At 36.1% G+C, this 18661-nt stretch overlaps 1 protein-coding gene across 9 annotated transcripts in view; it reads left to right on the top strand.

Annotated features, from left to right (window-relative positions):
- U2SURP (U2 snRNP associated SURP domain containing) overlaps positions 1-18661 on the top strand; it is a 42932-nt gene that overhangs the window by 13382 nt on the left and 10889 nt on the right. For 5 of the 9 annotated variants that reach the window (XM_062498763.1, XM_062498761.1, XM_062498762.1 and 2 more), the window contains 18 exons: positions 1185-1252; positions 2523-2617; positions 2701-2736; positions 2838-2920; positions 3297-3462; positions 3887-4098; positions 5038-5081; positions 8319-8423; positions 9039-9105; positions 9196-9359; positions 10463-10625; positions 10827-10906; positions 11933-12020; positions 13594-13716; positions 14629-14785; positions 15130-15225; positions 15840-15906; positions 16797-16959. In XM_062498763.1, coding sequence (XP_062354747.1) covers positions 1185-1252; positions 2523-2617; positions 2701-2736; positions 2838-2920; positions 3297-3462; positions 3887-4098; positions 5038-5081; positions 8319-8423; positions 9039-9105; positions 9196-9359; positions 10463-10625; positions 10827-10906; positions 11933-12020; positions 13594-13716; positions 14629-14785; positions 15130-15225; positions 15840-15906; positions 16797-16959 — 1977 coding nt within the window. The other 4 variants (XM_062498757.1, XM_062498759.1, XM_062498764.1 and 1 more) reach the window with 4 other exon arrangements.

The following is an 18661-nucleotide window of genomic DNA, read 5'->3' as shown; positions in this document are numbered from 1 at the left end:
TTACTACAGTTTTAAAGCTTAAGTGAAACATATGATGCTGCCTGTTAGGGTGGGAAATTAATGTAATGTGATAATTGTGGGCAGTTCCATCATAACCTCCCTTCAACAAATGTCAGTGTTAGACCAGTGGGGTACTACTGGATAGCAGTTTTGATTTTCACTGTATATAAAGCTCTACAGATACAGAAATGAATTGTAGCATTTTTTTTTATTTTTCTGAGCTCTGTTCTGTCATATGCAAGTGTTTGTAATGTAAGACTATTACTGCTTTTCAAATTTTTCATAAATACTTGTGAAGTAATGCAATCAGTTTACTCACTTGCCATGTCCAATGGTGATTGAAGATAATGAGGTAAAAATGATTTTATTTATTTGGCAGACCCTCCCCAAAAACAAAAACAAACAAACAACTTTGCCTGGGGTGAGTAGGAAGTCCAGTTTTTCCAAAGCTGTAGTGTGTAACACAAATATTTTGTATGTCTGCCTATTGAAAACGTTTTCATTTAAATTTGATTATATAAAAACAATGTTGTTGAAGATAATATTTCACATGAGTTAGTTAAGGAACATATATTACTGTTAAAAAAGTAGTATTGCAGTATCCATATTCTTTGTCATACAAGAGTGCTTTTCCTGAGGATCTTGTGCTATTTAAAGTAACTTTTTTCGGATTGTATTTACATCCAAAAGGAAGCAAGAGAAGGAAATTCTTTTCAAGTAGAATGTTTGTGGATAAAATAATTGAATATATATGTAAAATAATTTACATATATATATATATACACGCATCTCTCAAATTCATTAGAGCATGATGGTTTGCTAGGGGTGTAGTCAGCATCCTAGTTTCCAGATGGACAAAGTGACACAATACCTCACAGTTGTTTTAAATGTGTATGTAGTAGAGAGAGTGTTTGATCACATGTGCTGCATTGAAAGAATGAGCAGTAACAGTTTATTTTCAACTATCCTTAAGTTTTTATTTTCTAGCTTTGTGTTTGATAGCGCTCAGTCTGAATGTTTCGAGTCTTGTTTGGTTGTTGTTTTGGGGTTTTTTTTGTTGTTTTTTCCTCCTTTTGAAAGCTGTGGGTAAAAATGCATGGAAATTATCTAAAGTTTTGTTATATGATTTTTAATTCTGTTCATTTTTGTCTTCTGAAATGCTCTTTTATATGTATTTATTTTAGCCTTTGAAGAAAGGAGAAAAGGAAAAGAAAAAGAGTAATTTGGAACTTTTTAAAGAAGAATTAAAGCAGTAAGTTTCCTAGTCTTTACTGTAAACAAACAAAATCCAATGTTTTTGCCTTGCTTTACAGACAGTATTTAAGATCATTCTTGCTGAGCTGTTTCTTAAAAGTTGTTTCTTTTCCTTTTTATAGCTAATTAGCTTAAAATAAATTAGTTAGGCTTAATTACTGCCATTGCTGATGGGCTTGGCCTTGGCTGTTGTTGGGTCCATTTTGGAGCTGGCTGGTGTTGGCTTCATCAGCCATGGGGGAAGCTTCTGGCAACTTCTTGCCCAGGCCACTCCTGTAACCCCCACTACCAAAACCTGCCCAGCAAACCCAGTACAGGGGTGTAGCAGAGAGATTGGTGGCAATATGAAATGTCTGTCACTCTTGGAAAGAGTGAGCTTTGTCAGTGTTTCTAACCTATATCCAGAGGAATTTGTTGGAAGAGGTTGAGCTTTCATGTGATGCAGAAATAAGGGTTGTAATTCAAGTCTAGAGACTTCAACTTACATAGTATTAAAAGCAAGCTGGAGAATGCTTGAAAAAGCAGATTGTTTCACTTCCACATGTGTTGTAATACAACAAAGAGCAGCACATATATTGAGTGCAGCTGAGTGCCATATGTTTATCCTGATGCTAAATATGGAAAACAAATCAATTATGCATTAGAAAGCAGTAGGTACAACATTCTAAATCCATGTATGGCCTTTGTGAGGAGTGCCTGAGCCCCTCTGCTGCATGTTCCTTAGTTGGTATAAATGAGATGAACTGACAGCCTTGTATTCCTGGGATTCAGTGTCTTCATATTCGGATTGAAGGCCAAGCTGCAGGAAACCAAATAGTTACTTGTGAGTACTGTCCTCAGCGTGAGAAACTGAGATGAAATCCATTTTATTCTGGAAATAGTCATGTGGATGTGCCTGTGAGTAAGGCTTAGAAAGTCTAGAATGATAAATAGACACTAAGGAGTTGTGTGCAACTTGAAAAGTCACCTGAGTCGTCTGCAGATTTCTGGTAGTTGGGTGTGGAATTGGAGTCACTTTTTCAGAACACAGTTCTTATTTTCAGTTTTGTTTGAGAAAAAAAGGCCCTGACAGTATGAATGAGGAAGCATGCAGCTGGAATAATTCTGGTTGATACAGAAGTTCAGACATACTGGTAATTGGAATTTCTAACAAACTCATTGTTTCATATTATTAATATTGTCGCATAATTGTAAAGTTAATTCAAAATTTTAGAATAAAAACTTCAGAATGGTTTTAAGTTGTTGCTTACTTTAAACTTGCTTTGTAGAATCCAAGAGGAGCGTGATGAAAGGCACAAAACAAAAGGTAGATTGAGTCGTTTTGAACCACCCCAGTCTGATTCAGATGGGCAGCGGCGTTCAAGTAAGTAGATGTTATTTTTTATGTTAGTCTGGGCTACAAGATTCATAGACTAAACTGTACATATTTTTCTTCTCTATATTCAGTGGATGCTCCTTCAAGAAGAAACAGATCATCTGGTGGTAATACAGATTCTTTTCTTACTCAATTTAATGTTGTCATTTAAATGCATAGCAGAGATTATGACTTCTTTTTTTTGTTTGTTTTTTTTCCTTTGTTTTAGTACTGGATGATTATGCACCAGGGTCACATGATGTTGGAGATCCAAGCACAACAAATTTGTATCTGGGAAACATCAATCCTCAGGTAAGTTCAGAGCCAAGGAGTGTTGGCATGTTTGGGCCCAGATGAATTGTTCTGCAATATTAATTGGAATAAATGCTCTGTACATAATGCTGAAAAGTTAAGGTTTAGCATACCAATCTCTAGCTCAGTTAAAATTCCCTTTCCATTGATATCCCTAAGCAAGGTGGATCATATTTTAAAAATTTGGTATGCTAAGGTGAAAGTGCAATTTTTTAGATTCTTGTTTCTGCAGTAGGTTGCACTGAGGGGCTATCAGTGAAGTGGTGTTTCTCAAGAAACTAAAAAATTAAAATTTTGACATTTGGGCAATAATATGAATGATTGTCACAGAAATACAGTGGAAAAATGTTATTTTTTACCTCTTTTTTTCATGTAGATGAATGAAGAGATGTTATGTCAAGAATTTGGCCGCTTTGGACCATTAGCAAGTGTTAAAATTATGTGGCCAAGAACTGATGAAGAAAGAGCAAGAGAAAGAAACTGTGGCTTTGTTGCCTTTATGAACAGGAGAGATGCCGAAAGAGCACTGAAGAATTTAAATGGTAAATGTATTTCTTAGTTCAGGGCTGTAATTATCTTTGCAGACTGTAAGCACATTTTCAGGTTGATGTATCAGACAAGTGAGATGTATTCTGTAACTTCAGTAGATACCAGGCTGGAAGTGATTTTAGTTTACACTTGACTATTCTTCTGGCAACTGCGTATTTTCAAACAATAATAATCGTGTACTCTAATGTCCTGAAGACAGACATTGGGGGAAGACTAATAAAACGTTTTGTGTAATAGGCCTTCATTTGCCTATGTTGTAGTCTGATAGATGTAGTAACAGTAATCAGCAATGTAAGTGAAAGGTAAACGGTGGCAGGCAAACCTAAATGTTGCACTTAACAGGGAGAAATCTTAAGTGATGCAGAACCAGTTTATTACATCATGGTAATGGAGGTTTTTATTCTTTCACTTTTTCAGGCAAGATGATTATGTCGTTTGAAATGAAGCTGGGCTGGGGCAAAGCTGTACCTATACCACCACATCCAATCTACATTCCACCTTCCATGATGGAGCACACCCTGCCACCTCCCCCATCAGGACTGCCTTTCAATGCCCAGCCTAGGGAGAGGTTGAAGAATCCTAATGCTCCAATGTTACCACCACCAAAAAACAAGGAAGATTTTGAGAAGGTAACTTACAGTACCCTGGGCCGTATCTCATTGTTAAGTACTACATCTGTGACAGTATTTCAATGGCTTCATAGATTTGCATTGTTCAGGCTGACTTTGGCAGCCCTTAGTCTGCAGATTCTCTGGCTCCCTGCTGTAGCCCAAGGGAACCTACTTAATTCCTGAAGATCTTTCATGTCTGTGTTAGGGTACAGTTTATTGGCTCTTGGTTAATTTAGTGCTGCTTAAAATCTGGCTATCATTTTCCCCCTCCAGGCTCCCTGGATTTTTTTCTCCTACGTCCCCCCCTTTTCTTGGCTGCCAATTTGCAGTATCTAAATTGTTTTCCTTATAGAAAATCCTACATTTTAATTTGGGTAGCATTATTTTTACCCTAGAAGAGTTGATGTATTTTGTGTAGAAGGTAATTAATCTGGACATTGAGTAAGTATTTTATGCTACTTATGGAGTCAGTTTTCAAACTTTTCTTTTTGTGGAATATTAGCTGATTAAAGGGTAAGTATCTTGAAATCACAAACCAGCTTGATTTACATTTGTAAGAATTTATTGATTCTTTGAATGACACTTAAATGTCAGGGCTGTTTTTAGTAAGACTTGGGAATAAAGTAACACCAGTGTGATCCAAGTCAAATAGTTTAGAATCTTTTCATAAACTTAAGAACTCCTTTCTTATATATTCAGCATAGTTCTTATTCAGTGCCTCAATGTACATTCTGACAGGAATGTTCTGATACTTTGCAATTAGTGAACCTTCATGGTTCACTGACACAACCATTTGAATTTTGTGTAATTGCTTAGTTATAACTTCACAGCAGTGATTGCCTGCAAAGTTTGTGATAGATGTGTAGTATTTTCAATGCATATGTATATTTTTGCTTGTTACTTGTTAACAATACTCACATATTCTATGTTTATTATCTGATGTGACTTCATATACAGACTCTGTCGCAAGCCATAGTCAAAGTGGTTATCCCAACAGAAAGGTACATGTTTTTCTTTATTATTACTGATCTAAATATAGAAAATTTCCCCTTCGGAATTTTAAAGAAAAATGGTGATGTTGTGGAAAAGGTAATGGCTTGACTGAGCAATGGTTATTTTATGACACTTAAAAGAAATGTGTGTGGTTTACAGTCTAACTATTCTTGTCTTATTAACTCTTTTTTTTTTTTAAGTGAGAGTAGACTAAGTAATTTTCTTTTGCATTTAATTCGAACACTATAGATAGATGCAGGGTAATTTTGTGAGCGAACACTAGGGTGAAATATTGTCTTACAGATGCAGCATAAGTCCTGACATAAACCTCTGCATACTGGGATGCAGCTATGGGGTTTTTTTGTTTGTTTGTTTGGGTTGTGTTGTTTTGGGGGTTATTTTTCTTTTTTTTTTTTTTTTTTTGACTTGTCCATTTTATCACCAGTGCCCTTGAAAATAACTTGATATCTGCTAATTTTTTAAATGCAGCAGTTAATAATTTTTGTCACTGGAAAAATATACTTATGTATTATTTCAAGAATATTTTTCCATTTTAGTCCCCATCACTGTTCCTACCTTCACACTAGTCTGGGTGTACTCTTGCTCAGTTAAGCTAAAGCCTTTTCCCAAACATAGGAACACAACACTGTTTTAAAAGTAAAGAAGCACAAAAGATTACCAAATTCTCTTTGACATTGGCCTTGGTGAGCAACACCAGCTGAACTGTCTGCGGCAGCGGGGGACCAGGAAAACATCATGGGATGGATTGGGAAAGTATACAGTTTTTGACCAGACATTGGTACGATCGGCTCCAATAAATGTGGTTTTATTATAACTGGAAAACCTTTTTTTTTTTTTTTTGTTGGCCAACTTAAGCTAAATGCCATTTTAAAATAATGCACTATCGTTTTTTTACTACGCTGTCTTAATTGTCACAAAGTCCCTTTTTTCTTTTTTTCGCATGGGGGGAGGGGGCAGAAGGAGATTTGTGAAGCTGGTTATAGTGCATTAACAAACTTATCAGTACATGCTCCTATGTACTGTATTTTTGATGGAATTTAGGACAGTACAGTTTTTGTTGGGTAGAGACTTGAATAACTGGGGCGACCAGGAGGAGTCTTGATTTGAGAAACATATTGAGTAGTAGAACAAGTACTTGTAAAATTGTACAGTGCTCACAGAGCAGCTGTCAGAGAAAGAAAAATTATTTTTCCATGTCCATTTTATTTACTGTAGCATTTTAAAAGCCTGTATGATAGGAACTCATGTTAAATGAATTGTATTTGAAAACACTTCTAATGACTCTTTTGCTGATGACTTTGGAAGTTGCTAATGACAGTTGGTAAGACCATTACTCAGTGCATCCCATCGTGCAAAAATTTTGACTGACTTCAGTGGGTAATGCATTTAATTTATTCTTCTTCAATTAAAAATTTTCAATACCATTTTTACCATCTCTTACTACTTAGTAAACAGCAAACCTTGAGTATGTACAACCAATTGTTTTTTTTCTGAGAAATTCACTTCCAAGTAGTCACATCTTATATATCAAAGTGCCTGTAACAACCTCTTTCAGATATGGGATGAGCTGAATCTATTTTCATACATCAGAGATCTTCATGAAGCAGATGTTCTTGCTCAAGCATAAGCTGCTCTTACACAACTTGATTTTACTTGATGAAAGAAAAATTTGATGAAAACCAATGATGATTTGCAGGAAGCCAGAAGTGATCACATTGGATTTGCTTTAAAATAAACGAATGCTGTAACAGCTCAGAGGCTTGAAAGCTAATTGTAGCTTTCTTTCTTGCTGATGTTTTCAAATACAGTTCATATAACAAGAAGAGTCTGGCTGTTTAGACTTTCAGAACACTGCTGTAAATAAAATGGCTACAGAATTGTTGAAACTATGTCCTCTTTGCAATGTTTCTGGGATTATAAAAAGCAGACAGGAAAATTGAACTGGTAACTGATTTTATTTGTGTAATATTTGAGGCAGATGTAGATTCAGTGCTAGATGGTTTAAAAGAACACTTGCAAATGGTAGGGATAGGTTTCTATTGCTATGTTTTTAAGTTACTTTTTTTATCTAGTGCATTATATCTGTGGCAGAACTTGGAATACTCATGGTAGAAAATAGTCACCTCATTGCTAAGAAGTAATAGAAAATTCTGCAACTTTACAATGTAGCAATTATGGAATTTCAGTCATTAAAAAAGTGCTATACGGAAATCTAATAAATTACATGTAAAGAACCAATATCCATTTGTTGCATCTAAGAAAAGAAATAAAAAATGCAAAAATCTATATTTTTTTGGCTTGCATCACATTCAAAGGACACGTGCTGTGGAAGCTTTTGCTATATGTAGGTAATCTATTCTAAAAATTCAGGACCCTGTTTCCATAAAACCCCAAAGGGATGGAAACTGGCTGTCACTATTTTTGATAAAGCTTTTATGACTCTCTCCTGTTAGCATGCTTAGAAGTGACTCTGCATTGAAAAATGTGCACTTCACATGCACTTCTTGCCTGTCTCAGGATATAGTGCTGAATGAAGTGATACAGATTTTTATTTTTTCAAATTGTGATTTAGTTCTCTTGGGTGTATGAGGGAGGGAACATGGGATGGTATGACACAAAAGGCTGGACAGTTTTGTTCTATGCTGGTAGTTGAGTCTTGACCAAAAAGAGGTTATCTAAATTTAATAAATATATTTCCCTGTTTGGCATCAAGAAGGCTATTTGCTTTTCATTTCATACTTCAATAGTTTGAAACCTGAATTCAGACTCTGTTGAATATTCAGAAGTATGTGTTATTTATTTTGAGCAAAATATTCAGCCACTTGTTCCCCTGTAAAACTTCAGATAACACTTCAGTCTTACTTCTAGACAATGTAGATGAGGGCTTAGTTTTTGATAGCTAATTGTACTTGGGTGTTCAGGTGCCCATATTTGTCTGTCAGGCTTCTGCTAAGCAAGACATGGTTGTAGATTAAGCCATGGAAATTCAGGAAGGAGGTCTCTTAAATACCTACTCCACCACTGCTAGGCATGGTTTGATTTTTAGAATGCCCGTGTCTGTGATGCAAAGCTATAATATGTTCCATGTTGCCTTATCTTTTATGCAGATTTCTTAACAATACAGCAAAATAATCTCCTGCACAGTTGTAGTATCTTAGGTGGAGTGTAGTTTTATATAGTGTTAGGTCTGAATCAATTTTTCTTTAACTGTGTTGTTGTTGTAGGAATTTGCTCGCTTTGATACATCGAATGATAGAGTTTGTGGTTCGGGAAGGGCCCATGTTCGAAGCCATGATCATGAACCGAGAAATCAACAACCCCATGTTCAGGTGATTACATTGCTTCACTTGCAAATGACACCAACTACTTTCATTGTTGTTAATATTCTGCGTTATGGTTTTTATACGCAAAGCGAGAAAATATACAGGTCAAAATATCCTGGCCATTAGAAATGGGGTGCTTGTCCCCCACATCCTCCATCAGATGTTGCCAGTGTTCTGCCAGACAGTTTACTGGTGGAAAACCAGTAATTCAGTATTTGATGAGTCACCTTACTGTGCAACTGCAGGCTCCTGCGTCACTTGAGCTGAGGTTGCATTTGCTCCTGTAGTGACTCTTTGCACTGATGATTGCTGTGGGGTTGCACAGTTGTTCTTTCTGTTTGCTCTGCTCTTGAGTTCTGAGCAATGCTGTGCCTTTGGGGAGCTCTTCTCTCTGCAGATTGCGTGTGTGTGTGCGTGAGTGCGTGGGGCAGTTGAACATGCTCTGCCTGGCTGTGCTGTGGGTGTATGTGATTTTAGCTCCTTGTGTTCACTCTGCAGCTGAGGTGGGATTCTGAACAGGGTTTGGTTGTTCTTTTATTTTTTTTTTAATGCTTCCTTTAAATTTTTGTCAGTTCAAGATTTGTAATATGCTTTGTGTCTTTTCTTTTCTCTTTGATTTAGGTTTTTATTTGAAAACCAGACTCCAGCCCATGTGTATTATAGATGGAAGCTTTATTCAATTCTTCAGGCAAGTAGAATTTTAGTGATAATTTATAGCTTCAAGCATAGTGATTTAAAATAACGCCAAAGTAAAAATTCTTCTGTTTTATTTTCGTAGGGGGATGCTCCAACCAAGTGGAGGACAGAAGATTTTCGTATGTTCAAAAATGGATCCTTCTGGAGGCCACCACCATTGAATCCATACTTGCATGGGATGTCAGAAGAGCAAGAAACAGAAGCGTTTGTGGAGGAACCAAACAAGAAGGGTGCACTTAAGGAAGAGTACGTACCACCACTGATTGATTGATGGTGCTGCCTTGATGGCTGCTCTGCCTGGGTTTGCCCATTGTGCTCTTGTACTTGTAATGTGTCATCCCCTAAGTTGTCATACTTGTCTTCGTATTATGTACATGTCTGGGTAAGGGTCTCTTCACCTCAGGGCTTCTGATCATCCTTGCTGCTAAATACATTCTTGATTTGGTTTGATTTGTCATCACTGAACCTTTCATTCCAATCATTACTAACCCTTAGTTTGAACAGGATTAGGAAGATGAGAGTTTTTCCCCATATTCTGCTGCTGTCTGTAGCTGAGGATATGTGGCATCTTTCTCAACGTTGTTATGACCTCACAAACTAAACCGTTGCTGTAATCTTAAACTTACTGATGCTGTTCATCAGAAATTAAGATTGGGAGCAGTTGTTAATGAACAGGAAGACAGAGATCATCAGAGTTCTTTGCTATGAAGTGTCAGTGTACTGGGGGTGGCTGTGGTAGTGGAAATAGTGACCTGCTTTTCCTAATTTTGCTGTTGTTACAAGTGTATTACTGACATGTGGAATTGTTTTGCTTATTTTATTCTTCTCATCACAGTTACCACACAAGTCATGCTTCTGTAGGTTTTAATACACAGTTTGTTTCTCATACCTTCTTTTGGAAAGGCTGAAAAAGAGATGGTTTTAAAAACGTTCTGTGCATATGGAGGTCAGGGAAGATGTGAAGTAATTATTTATTTACTAACTGAATCTAGTGTTTCTTATTCTGTAGCAGAAATTACTTGCATGCTAAACCATTTGGTTTAGGCCTAAACTAAATCCAGAAGGATAATTACTTTATTAGAGATACTGATATACTTAATTAGGTATTTCTCACCTATTTTTCCTTGGGTTCTGTATGTAATTAAGACTTGAGTGAGAATGTTTTGCACTTTATGTAATATGGAGACATAAATTCATGAACCACTGAAAGAACTCAGGCAAAAGAATATAAAAATATTGAAAATTGCTTTTCTCCTGAAGATGAGAAAACAAAAAAACATTGTCAGTGGAAATTTGCAGAAATATTTTTTTATTTCATATTGAAAGTATTAAAATTCCTGGTATTTCAGACAGAGGGACAAACTAGAGGAAATTCTACGTGGATTAACACCTCGGAAGAACGACATTGGTGATGCAATGGTTTTCTGTCTGAATAATGCAGAAGCTGCTGAGGAAATTGTAGACTGCATTACAGAATCATTGTCCATCCTCAAGACTCCTCTTCCTAAGAAGGTGTGGAGATTTTCTATAATCATGTATTTTGGGGGAAGAGCTCACTTAGCAGCACGTGCATGTAATTTACAAACATTATTTCATGAGTTTCAGGTAGTGTTGAAGTTTTGTACTAAAAGTTTTGTTCTTTCTGTGAAAATGCCTTTATTTTCAGGAGCATTTAAATTGGAGTTGTCTTAATTTGGCTGTTTTTTATTGTAGATTGCAAGATTGTATCTAGTGTCAGATGTGTTATACAACTCTTCAGCTAAAGTTGCCAATGCTTCTTACTATAGAAAATTGTAAGTATAACATTTTAGGTGATTGGCAGTTGAAAAAATCCTCTTAAATTCATCTCTGTATGCATATTTCTGGATAAACATGGTTGTAGGAAATTCAGACTTTACTGTGCTACTGCTATTACAGTCTGATGGTATTTATATCTGTTTGCATGAAAATGTGTAAGATGTAGCATGCTGGTAATGCAAAAAATGTATGTGCCCTATGCAAGGGACCACTTGCGTGGTGAGAATACCTCATGTGACTCTTGACAAAAAGAGCCTGTAGACAGTATTCCAGATACGGTATAGCAGATAGGTCAAGCAAAGAAGTAAATTTTTGAAACAGATTTATTTTTATTAAAGTGTGGATGGGTGTAACTTACCATAAACTTAGGATAAGGTATAAGGGGTTATTACGTTCTTTATTTCTAAGGTGCTGAGCAGAATTTAGGAAAAATGTCCAAGGGACAGTATCTTTGTCATATTAAATGTTTGTGTCTAGTTCCTGGAGCCTCTCTAATGTTAGGGCAGCATGGTGGGAAATACTCAGCATGTTACAAAACTAGTGATTGCAATTGATGTTTCTTGTTGCAATGTGTCTCTGTTTTGCTGATTTACTTTTTGCACACTGTGAGAAGCTCAAGGGAAGCTGGACAGCTGTTGCTCACTGTGCTTTCATTGAGGGCTTCACTGAACAAATCAGAAATTAAGTATAACTAAGAATATTTTAAAAATACAGATTGAATTTTGAGACAATTCTTTCATTCTGTTTAAGGTTATAAAACTCCTTTTATCATCCTCCAATCTTTCCAGGGTGTATAAAGAGACTGCAGCAGATGTGAAGATCTCCCTTCACAGTTCTGCTGTTGTCCAAGGTGATTTAATATATAGAAATCATATTTGCTTTGTAGTTCAGTTCATGGCTACTGTAAGGATCAGAATCTTGTGCTTTTGAGTCCTGTGTCCCGGGTATTTTCATTAATTATTTATGTCTGGAAAACATATATTATGAAGTTTAACTAAAGAAATGTATATGTTTAATTCTAGTTTTGAAACAAAATTATGTCAGATATTCTCTGATCTCAATGCTACTTACCGTACAATACAAGGCCATTTACAGTCTGAAAATTTCAAGGTATGTATTTCATTGTTATTTACATGACATAGAAGTCACATAAATAGATGTTCCTGCACAAGGGATTGCATACTATGATAGGTGGCTTGGACATCAAGGTCCCTATTTAGGCTTTAAAAAGAATAATTTTTAAAAAGTTTTCTTTTTTGCAAGGATAGCCTTGAAATTAAGGAAGGAAATGAGCATCTGCCAGCTAAATTATACCAGTAGATGTACAGTTGTGGAGTTGAGAGGATAAGTATCTATTACTTGAATTGCAAACAAGGCCTACTAACTTTCTTACTGTTCTTGGGCCACCTGTATTTCAGTTTCAGAAGTGAATATGTGTGGAAGTGCTGTGTGTGGGAAAGAAGCTCATGAGCAGAACAGCATAAAGTTACTTCCAAATGTTTTGTGTCAGGCTTTATTTTAGAGTTTTGATAAACTGTCTGACCATGGGTATTTGAGAGTGATTTTTGAGGTCAAATGCTCTCTGCTTCTTATGCTCGACCCCTTCTGTTTCCATGGTTCCTCTGCACTTTTCTTTTGATTTTTCAGTCAGAAGCTTTAAATATGAAGCTTACAGAGTAGTTAGTTTGTCTGTATGAAGATCTTCATCCTGGTTGTCCTCCTTCTGCTCTCAGTTGCTCTAGACTGAGAATCAACTTTAGTTATCTGCTATTTTAAATTTTTTTATAATTATATGGTAAAGAGAGGCAGATTTTAAAAATATATCTACATCTTCAGTTACACAGAGTGTGTCAAACTTGAACTGAAACACATATTCTCAAATATGCTTTTAAAAAAGAAAAATTGTAGAATTATTTGGTGTGGAAGGGACTTTAAAGATCATGTGTTCCAACCCTACTGCCATGGGCAGAGACACCTTTCACTAAACCAGCTTGCTCAGAACTCCATTCAGCCTGGTCTTGAACACTTCCAGAGGTGGGACAGCCACAGCTTCTCTGGGCAACATGTGCCATTGCCTCAGCACCTTCACACTGAAGAATTTCTTGATAATTCTAATCTAAACCAACCCTCTTTCTGTTTAAAGCCATTCCCCTCTTGTCCTGTTACTACCTGCCCTTGTAAGAATTCCTTCTCCAGCTTTCTTTTAGCCCCTTTGGGTCCTGGAAGGGGCTCTAGGGTCTCCCCAGAGCTTTCTTTTCTCCAGGCTGAACAAATAAAAGTAGGAACGCAATTTCAGTTCATATAAGCCAATGTTAATTTTAGTAATTTTATTTTACGAACAGATATTTTCTCTTAGATTTGGTAGAGTCTGCACCTGCTTCAAACATTGGGTCAGAATGAAATTTACTATCAGGATAGAACTGGCAACAGCCAAAATGAATAATGTAACAGGAATTTAAAGGGAAAATGAAACCCAAGTGAGATTTCTTAAAATGTAGTTCCTGTATTTGTATTTTTGTAAAATTACTAGTCTTGTCCAGCTTGGTATCATTTTAATATACTTCAGTATGGAACTACTTAAAAATAGTTGTCTACAGTAGTAATTCTCTGTGGTTTATTTCCCATCATATAAAATTTCTCAATACGCCTGTTTCAGTATTTATTTTTTTCCTCTTGCTTCTAGCAACGGGTGATGACATGCTTCCGAGCATGGGAAGACTGGGCAATCTATCCAGAACCATTTCTGATCAAACTGCAGAATATTTTCTTGGGTCTTGTAAATATCATGGAAGATAAAGAAACAGAGGTAAGTGACCTCAGGAGTGACACCCACAGACGGCTGGGAAAAAACATGTTAATATAAGATAGGACTGGCAAAGATTATTTTGCTCTCTCTTTTCGGGTGAATAAACCTTTCTTTCTTCCAAGTCCTTGCTGCTAAATAAAGGTGTGATGTATTTTCAAAAGCAAATACCATTTATTCTGTTCGTGTGCTTCTTGCTTGTAGATTAAATGCTGTGGTGGAGTTACATTGTGAAAGTGTTTTAGAGCAAAGACTAGTACAGAATGACAGGTATTTCCTTTGTGCTGGAAATACTCTGCAATTCCTGTCTCTGAATTCTGAGTGGAGTTTCAAGCATTGTAACTGTGTGTGGAAAGATGCCTTTCAGAGCAGTGGGAGGGAGGCCTGCAGTATAATTTATCTAAAGCTGATTTCTCGGGGTGGAAGAACAGGGTGAGCACACATGTATAAAGGACAGTGCCTGTACCTAGCAAGTTAGAATATACAGCTATAATTATGATTTGTGTGTTCCTTTAATTGGTGTTCCTGCTAAATAGTCCATTTTTGTCAGCTGTTCATTTTTCTTGGGGAAACTTTCTTATCAAGGAAGTATGATTTATCTGACTCTTGACTGATTTTGAGCTAAACCTCAACTTAATAGATATTCTTCTGAATATAGGTATTGGAATGCTTCCAGTACACTGGGGACAAATTACAACTTCTTGCCTATAGGTTTTTATAGGAAGATATTGTTGGGTTATTTAATCTACAATATAAGCAAATAAACATGTTAGCAAAAATTATTGAAGTAGATTTTTTTGAGGTTTTAGTATTTATGAAAGTGCTTATTTAGCAAGAAATTATTTGATGATCAGAGAAGTAAAGAAAAGCAATGTAGATTTGTACTTGAAATAATAATACATGATTTGCTTTCAGGAAGTGCCAGATGATCTTGATGGTGCTCCCATTGAGGAAGAGCTCGATGGTGCTCCACTAGAAGATGTGGATGGAATTCCTATTGATGCTGCTCCTATTGATGATCTGGATGGAGTCCCAATTAAATCGCTGGATGATGATCTTGATGGAGTTCCTTGTACGAAATATTTCAACTTTCACATTGAATCGCCAGTCTTTGATCTTTTCTTCCTGCGTAGTTTTTAGAAATACAGCCTAGAATTGATCTGGCACGTAGCTTTGTAAAATGTTGATTAATTTCATTATGCTCTACTGTCTTTAGGTAGTAATTGTTTCAGAAACACAGGAGGTGTCTTCTGATGTGACACATGTCAGGATCTAAACCCTGCTTTCTTTACTTTGCAAAGAATAAGATTGTATAATTCGTTCCATTATTTAATTCTGACTGTTAACTTGGTACTTTTTGGTTTCAACTTCTGAAGAGCTTTATAAGTTATTTTTCTGTGTTTCTTTCTTCACCAGTGGATACAACTGAAGACTCAAAAAAGAATGAGCCTATATTTAAAGTTGCCCCTTCCAAATGGGAAGCAGTGGATGAATCGGAACTGGAAGCTCAAGGTTAGTTCTGAAAGTATCTTTTCTGAAGTAAACTGAAAGCATACTGTCACTTATGTAATGATTATTTTCAGCTGATCTGTGCTAAAATGCTAATAGGATTCATGTTGCAACATAGTAGGATTTTCTGTTGTAACTTGTTCACTGAATTTTTAACCAAGGAAAATTTGAAAACTGAAATGGTGTATTCTGTTATGGTTATTCTACTTCAATAACCTATCAACCTTTAAAAGTAATTTCCAGTTTATTAAGAATAAATACTGAAACAAAAAATCTGGGTATGTGGTTGGCAGTATTTTTAAATCTTGGTTTGAAAGATAGTATTTTACAAGTTGACAAATACTTGTGTGCTTTTGAAGGATTTACTGCAGTGTGGTATGCAGTGTGAGTGAATAGCTCTGCGAATAGTAAATATTCTGATAATGGGCTGGTTTGAATATTTCTGTGAAATAGAAAGTCTGTATTAAGTGCTAGATACTGGCAAATTTTACCACATTGTAATTTTTACTATATGTTACATACTGCATATGTCTTACTATAATTATATTACAAATGCTAATTTTCAGATTAAGTGGTATCTTCTTTTGTCGTTAAAATTATCCTACTGTTTCTTCTAGCTGTTACTACTTCTAAGTGGGAGCTTTTTGACCAACATGAAGAATCTGAGGAGGAGGAAATTCAAAAGTAAATGCCATTTCATTCTAATTAAAACATGTTTATTTTATGTATCTAAGATTGAGTGTCTTTGGAACTCCTTGTAAGATAGATATGTTATTACATGAGTAGAACAAAAAAGAAATTTTGAAAGTGGGAAAATAACAAAATGGAGAAAACTCAGGTTTATAGTGCAGCATGCTTTCAGCCCCCATGGTTTTTTCTAACACAAGAAATTACATCTTTTGGTAGAGTTGTTAACTATAATCTTCATGCTGATTTGAGAGTTCAGCATCAAATAGTAAGAGTTTAGGTAGTAGTACAGTGAGTCATGTTCTGAGGTATTTCATTGGATGCTGATAGGCTCCATTCCAGCAGAAGTTGGTTTTGAGTTGTGTTTTACTTTATTCTTGAGGCAGCTGAGAGCATCTGTTGGTTAATGCTGTAAATACTTCCTGTATTGCATGGTGTCCTGTAGCACTCTAGTGGCCAGCCTGGGAATATAATTTTGGGTATCTGCCATCTCACAGGTTTATCTCCCAAAAGCAAAGGCAGTAAATGTTGTTCTTCTATTAATATCCCTGAAAAGCACCATTACAGCACTTTGAGGTGGTGCTGAGGGAGTGGGTTTCCTTTTATAGCTGAGCTAGGTATGTATTTAATGACTGTGAATTTAATGAATTCTTCTGCACTCTGTTTCTCTGAAAAGTATAAATTGTGTAATAAAAACTAACAGTTTAATTAAATGAGAAAGATCTGGCTCACAAATGGCGACTAATTTGTAGCTGCAGACTTACATAATTTAACTTAACAGATTTCAAAACTTGTAACTAATCATAGTAACTAACAGAAATAGTACATTTCATACATACTGAAGATAGCTGTGACATCTTAGTTCATTCTGTATGTTTTCTGTAAAGTCAAGAAGAAGAAAGTGAAGATGAAGAAGACACACAGAGTTCGAAGTCCGAAGAACAACACATGTATTCCAATCCTATTAAAGAGGAAATGCCTGAATCCAAGTCATCAGTTAAATATTCAGAAATGAGTGAAGAAAAGCGTGCCAAACTCCGAGAGATAGAGGTGAGCACAGGGTGTTTTGTGCCACCCTTCTGTACCTTTCCAGTCCTCAGCTCACCCTGAGCTCTACATATGACTGGGAGTTATTTTTACTGGAATAATTATAGTGGGTTTATATAGTTATATAGTTATACTGTTATATAGTGGGTTTTGTTGCACTCTGTTGAGTTTTTGTAAAGGTTTATTTGTTCATGCCCTTATCTTGCCTAGTTTTCACATTTTAAAAAATGGAGGAAAAAATGAAAAGGAAAGCCAAGGGCAATATTTATTGCATGTTGAGAATGACTCTTCTTTTTCAATGTTCAGTACCACTGCAGCTTTAGGTGCCCTTACACTTTTCTCCCCTTGGCAAATTAACTTTTGGGACATGATCTTAGTCCTCTGACTTTCTTTTTTTCTCTGTTTCTTGCCTTGAAGTGTCGGTATTTTATTGCTTTTAACAGTGTCTCTTTTCACTGTCTCAGCCATCAAACCAAGAATTAGATAGAGTTAACCCACATAGTCGTGGAATTGGAGCTATTTTAATTGAAGCCCTATGTGCAGTTCATAGGGCTCCCTGGTTCTTCTCTCTCCAAGCACAGGTGTTGGTGTTGCTGTTAAGCTTGATCAGCAGAGATTGTTATGGCTTTGTGCTGGCTTCTGAGCTTGTGCTTGAGTGAGAAGGCAACTAGAACTGGAATTCAACACAAGCTTTGTGGAGCAGTGAAGCCTTTCTGACATAGTCTGCCATGTAAAATCAGGTTTAAAATAGTACATGACTTCCTGGCTTGTATTCAGTATTCAAACCTGGGGGACATGGAATATCAGAATTTTTGTAGCTTCTGTTCAGTGCATGAAAATTATACTAAGAAGTTGCCAAATGCTTATTGCTGTTGTAGCATCTACAAATGACAGGTTGTAAGATGGATGTTTTGAAGGTAGAATTGTGGATGCTTACCTATTCATGCTGTACTGTGCCAGTTAGCTAAAATCAGACATTAGCAAAGTGCAGTAATATTCTTCTAAGACGTTCAGCCAATAATATTTTAAAATGTCACACATGTTGTTTCTCTTAAATATACCTCCTTTAACTATTCAGATTTGATTGAAATTAACAGACTCTCACTAAGCGCTTAGAAATCTCTTGCTTTGCAGAGCAGTTTGAAAGTTACTGATATGCAGCCATGTTAAGTGAATAAATTCTGCATGTGAGAAGCTGAATGGGATTTATGTTGGACCTGACTCATGGTGGCAGTATTTTTGTAGAAAATACATGATGTTAGACAAATGAAAATACAAGTGAAGCTAGTTTTCATCTTGCTGTAATATTGATGGTAGCAGTTACGGAAAGAGCTCTTTTCAGACTGAGTATCTGTTTTACAGACGTTATCTTGGCAGTTGTGGAGGCAGATTAGGCAGTGATTTGCTTCAACCATTGTCAGTTTTACACTGCACAAGTGTTCTTTCATCCGTGTATTTTGTCAGTAAAAGTTTTAGGTGGCAAATATTTGGGTTTTGCAAGTGCATGCTAGCATTTTATTCTTTTTGGTAAGTAAATTACCATTTTCGTTTCAGACTTTTGGAATTGCCGGAAGAGGAAAAAAAACATTTCAGACACTATGTAGGAGTACTTAAAATTTTCCTCAAGTTTGTCACTGACAGCAAAGTACTCCCTGTACTACTTCAAGGCATTCACACTCATGATTTCTTCTTAGTATGTACCCAA

The sequence above is a fragment of the Cinclus cinclus genome, chromosome 10, assembly GCF_963662255.1.
Source record: "Cinclus cinclus chromosome 10, bCinCin1.1, whole genome shotgun sequence".
Taxonomy (NCBI): Eukaryota; Metazoa; Chordata; class Aves; order Passeriformes; family Cinclidae; genus Cinclus; species Cinclus cinclus.
The sequence above is the reverse complement of the archived record's forward strand: the minus strand, read 5'-3'. Positions and strand labels throughout refer to the sequence as shown.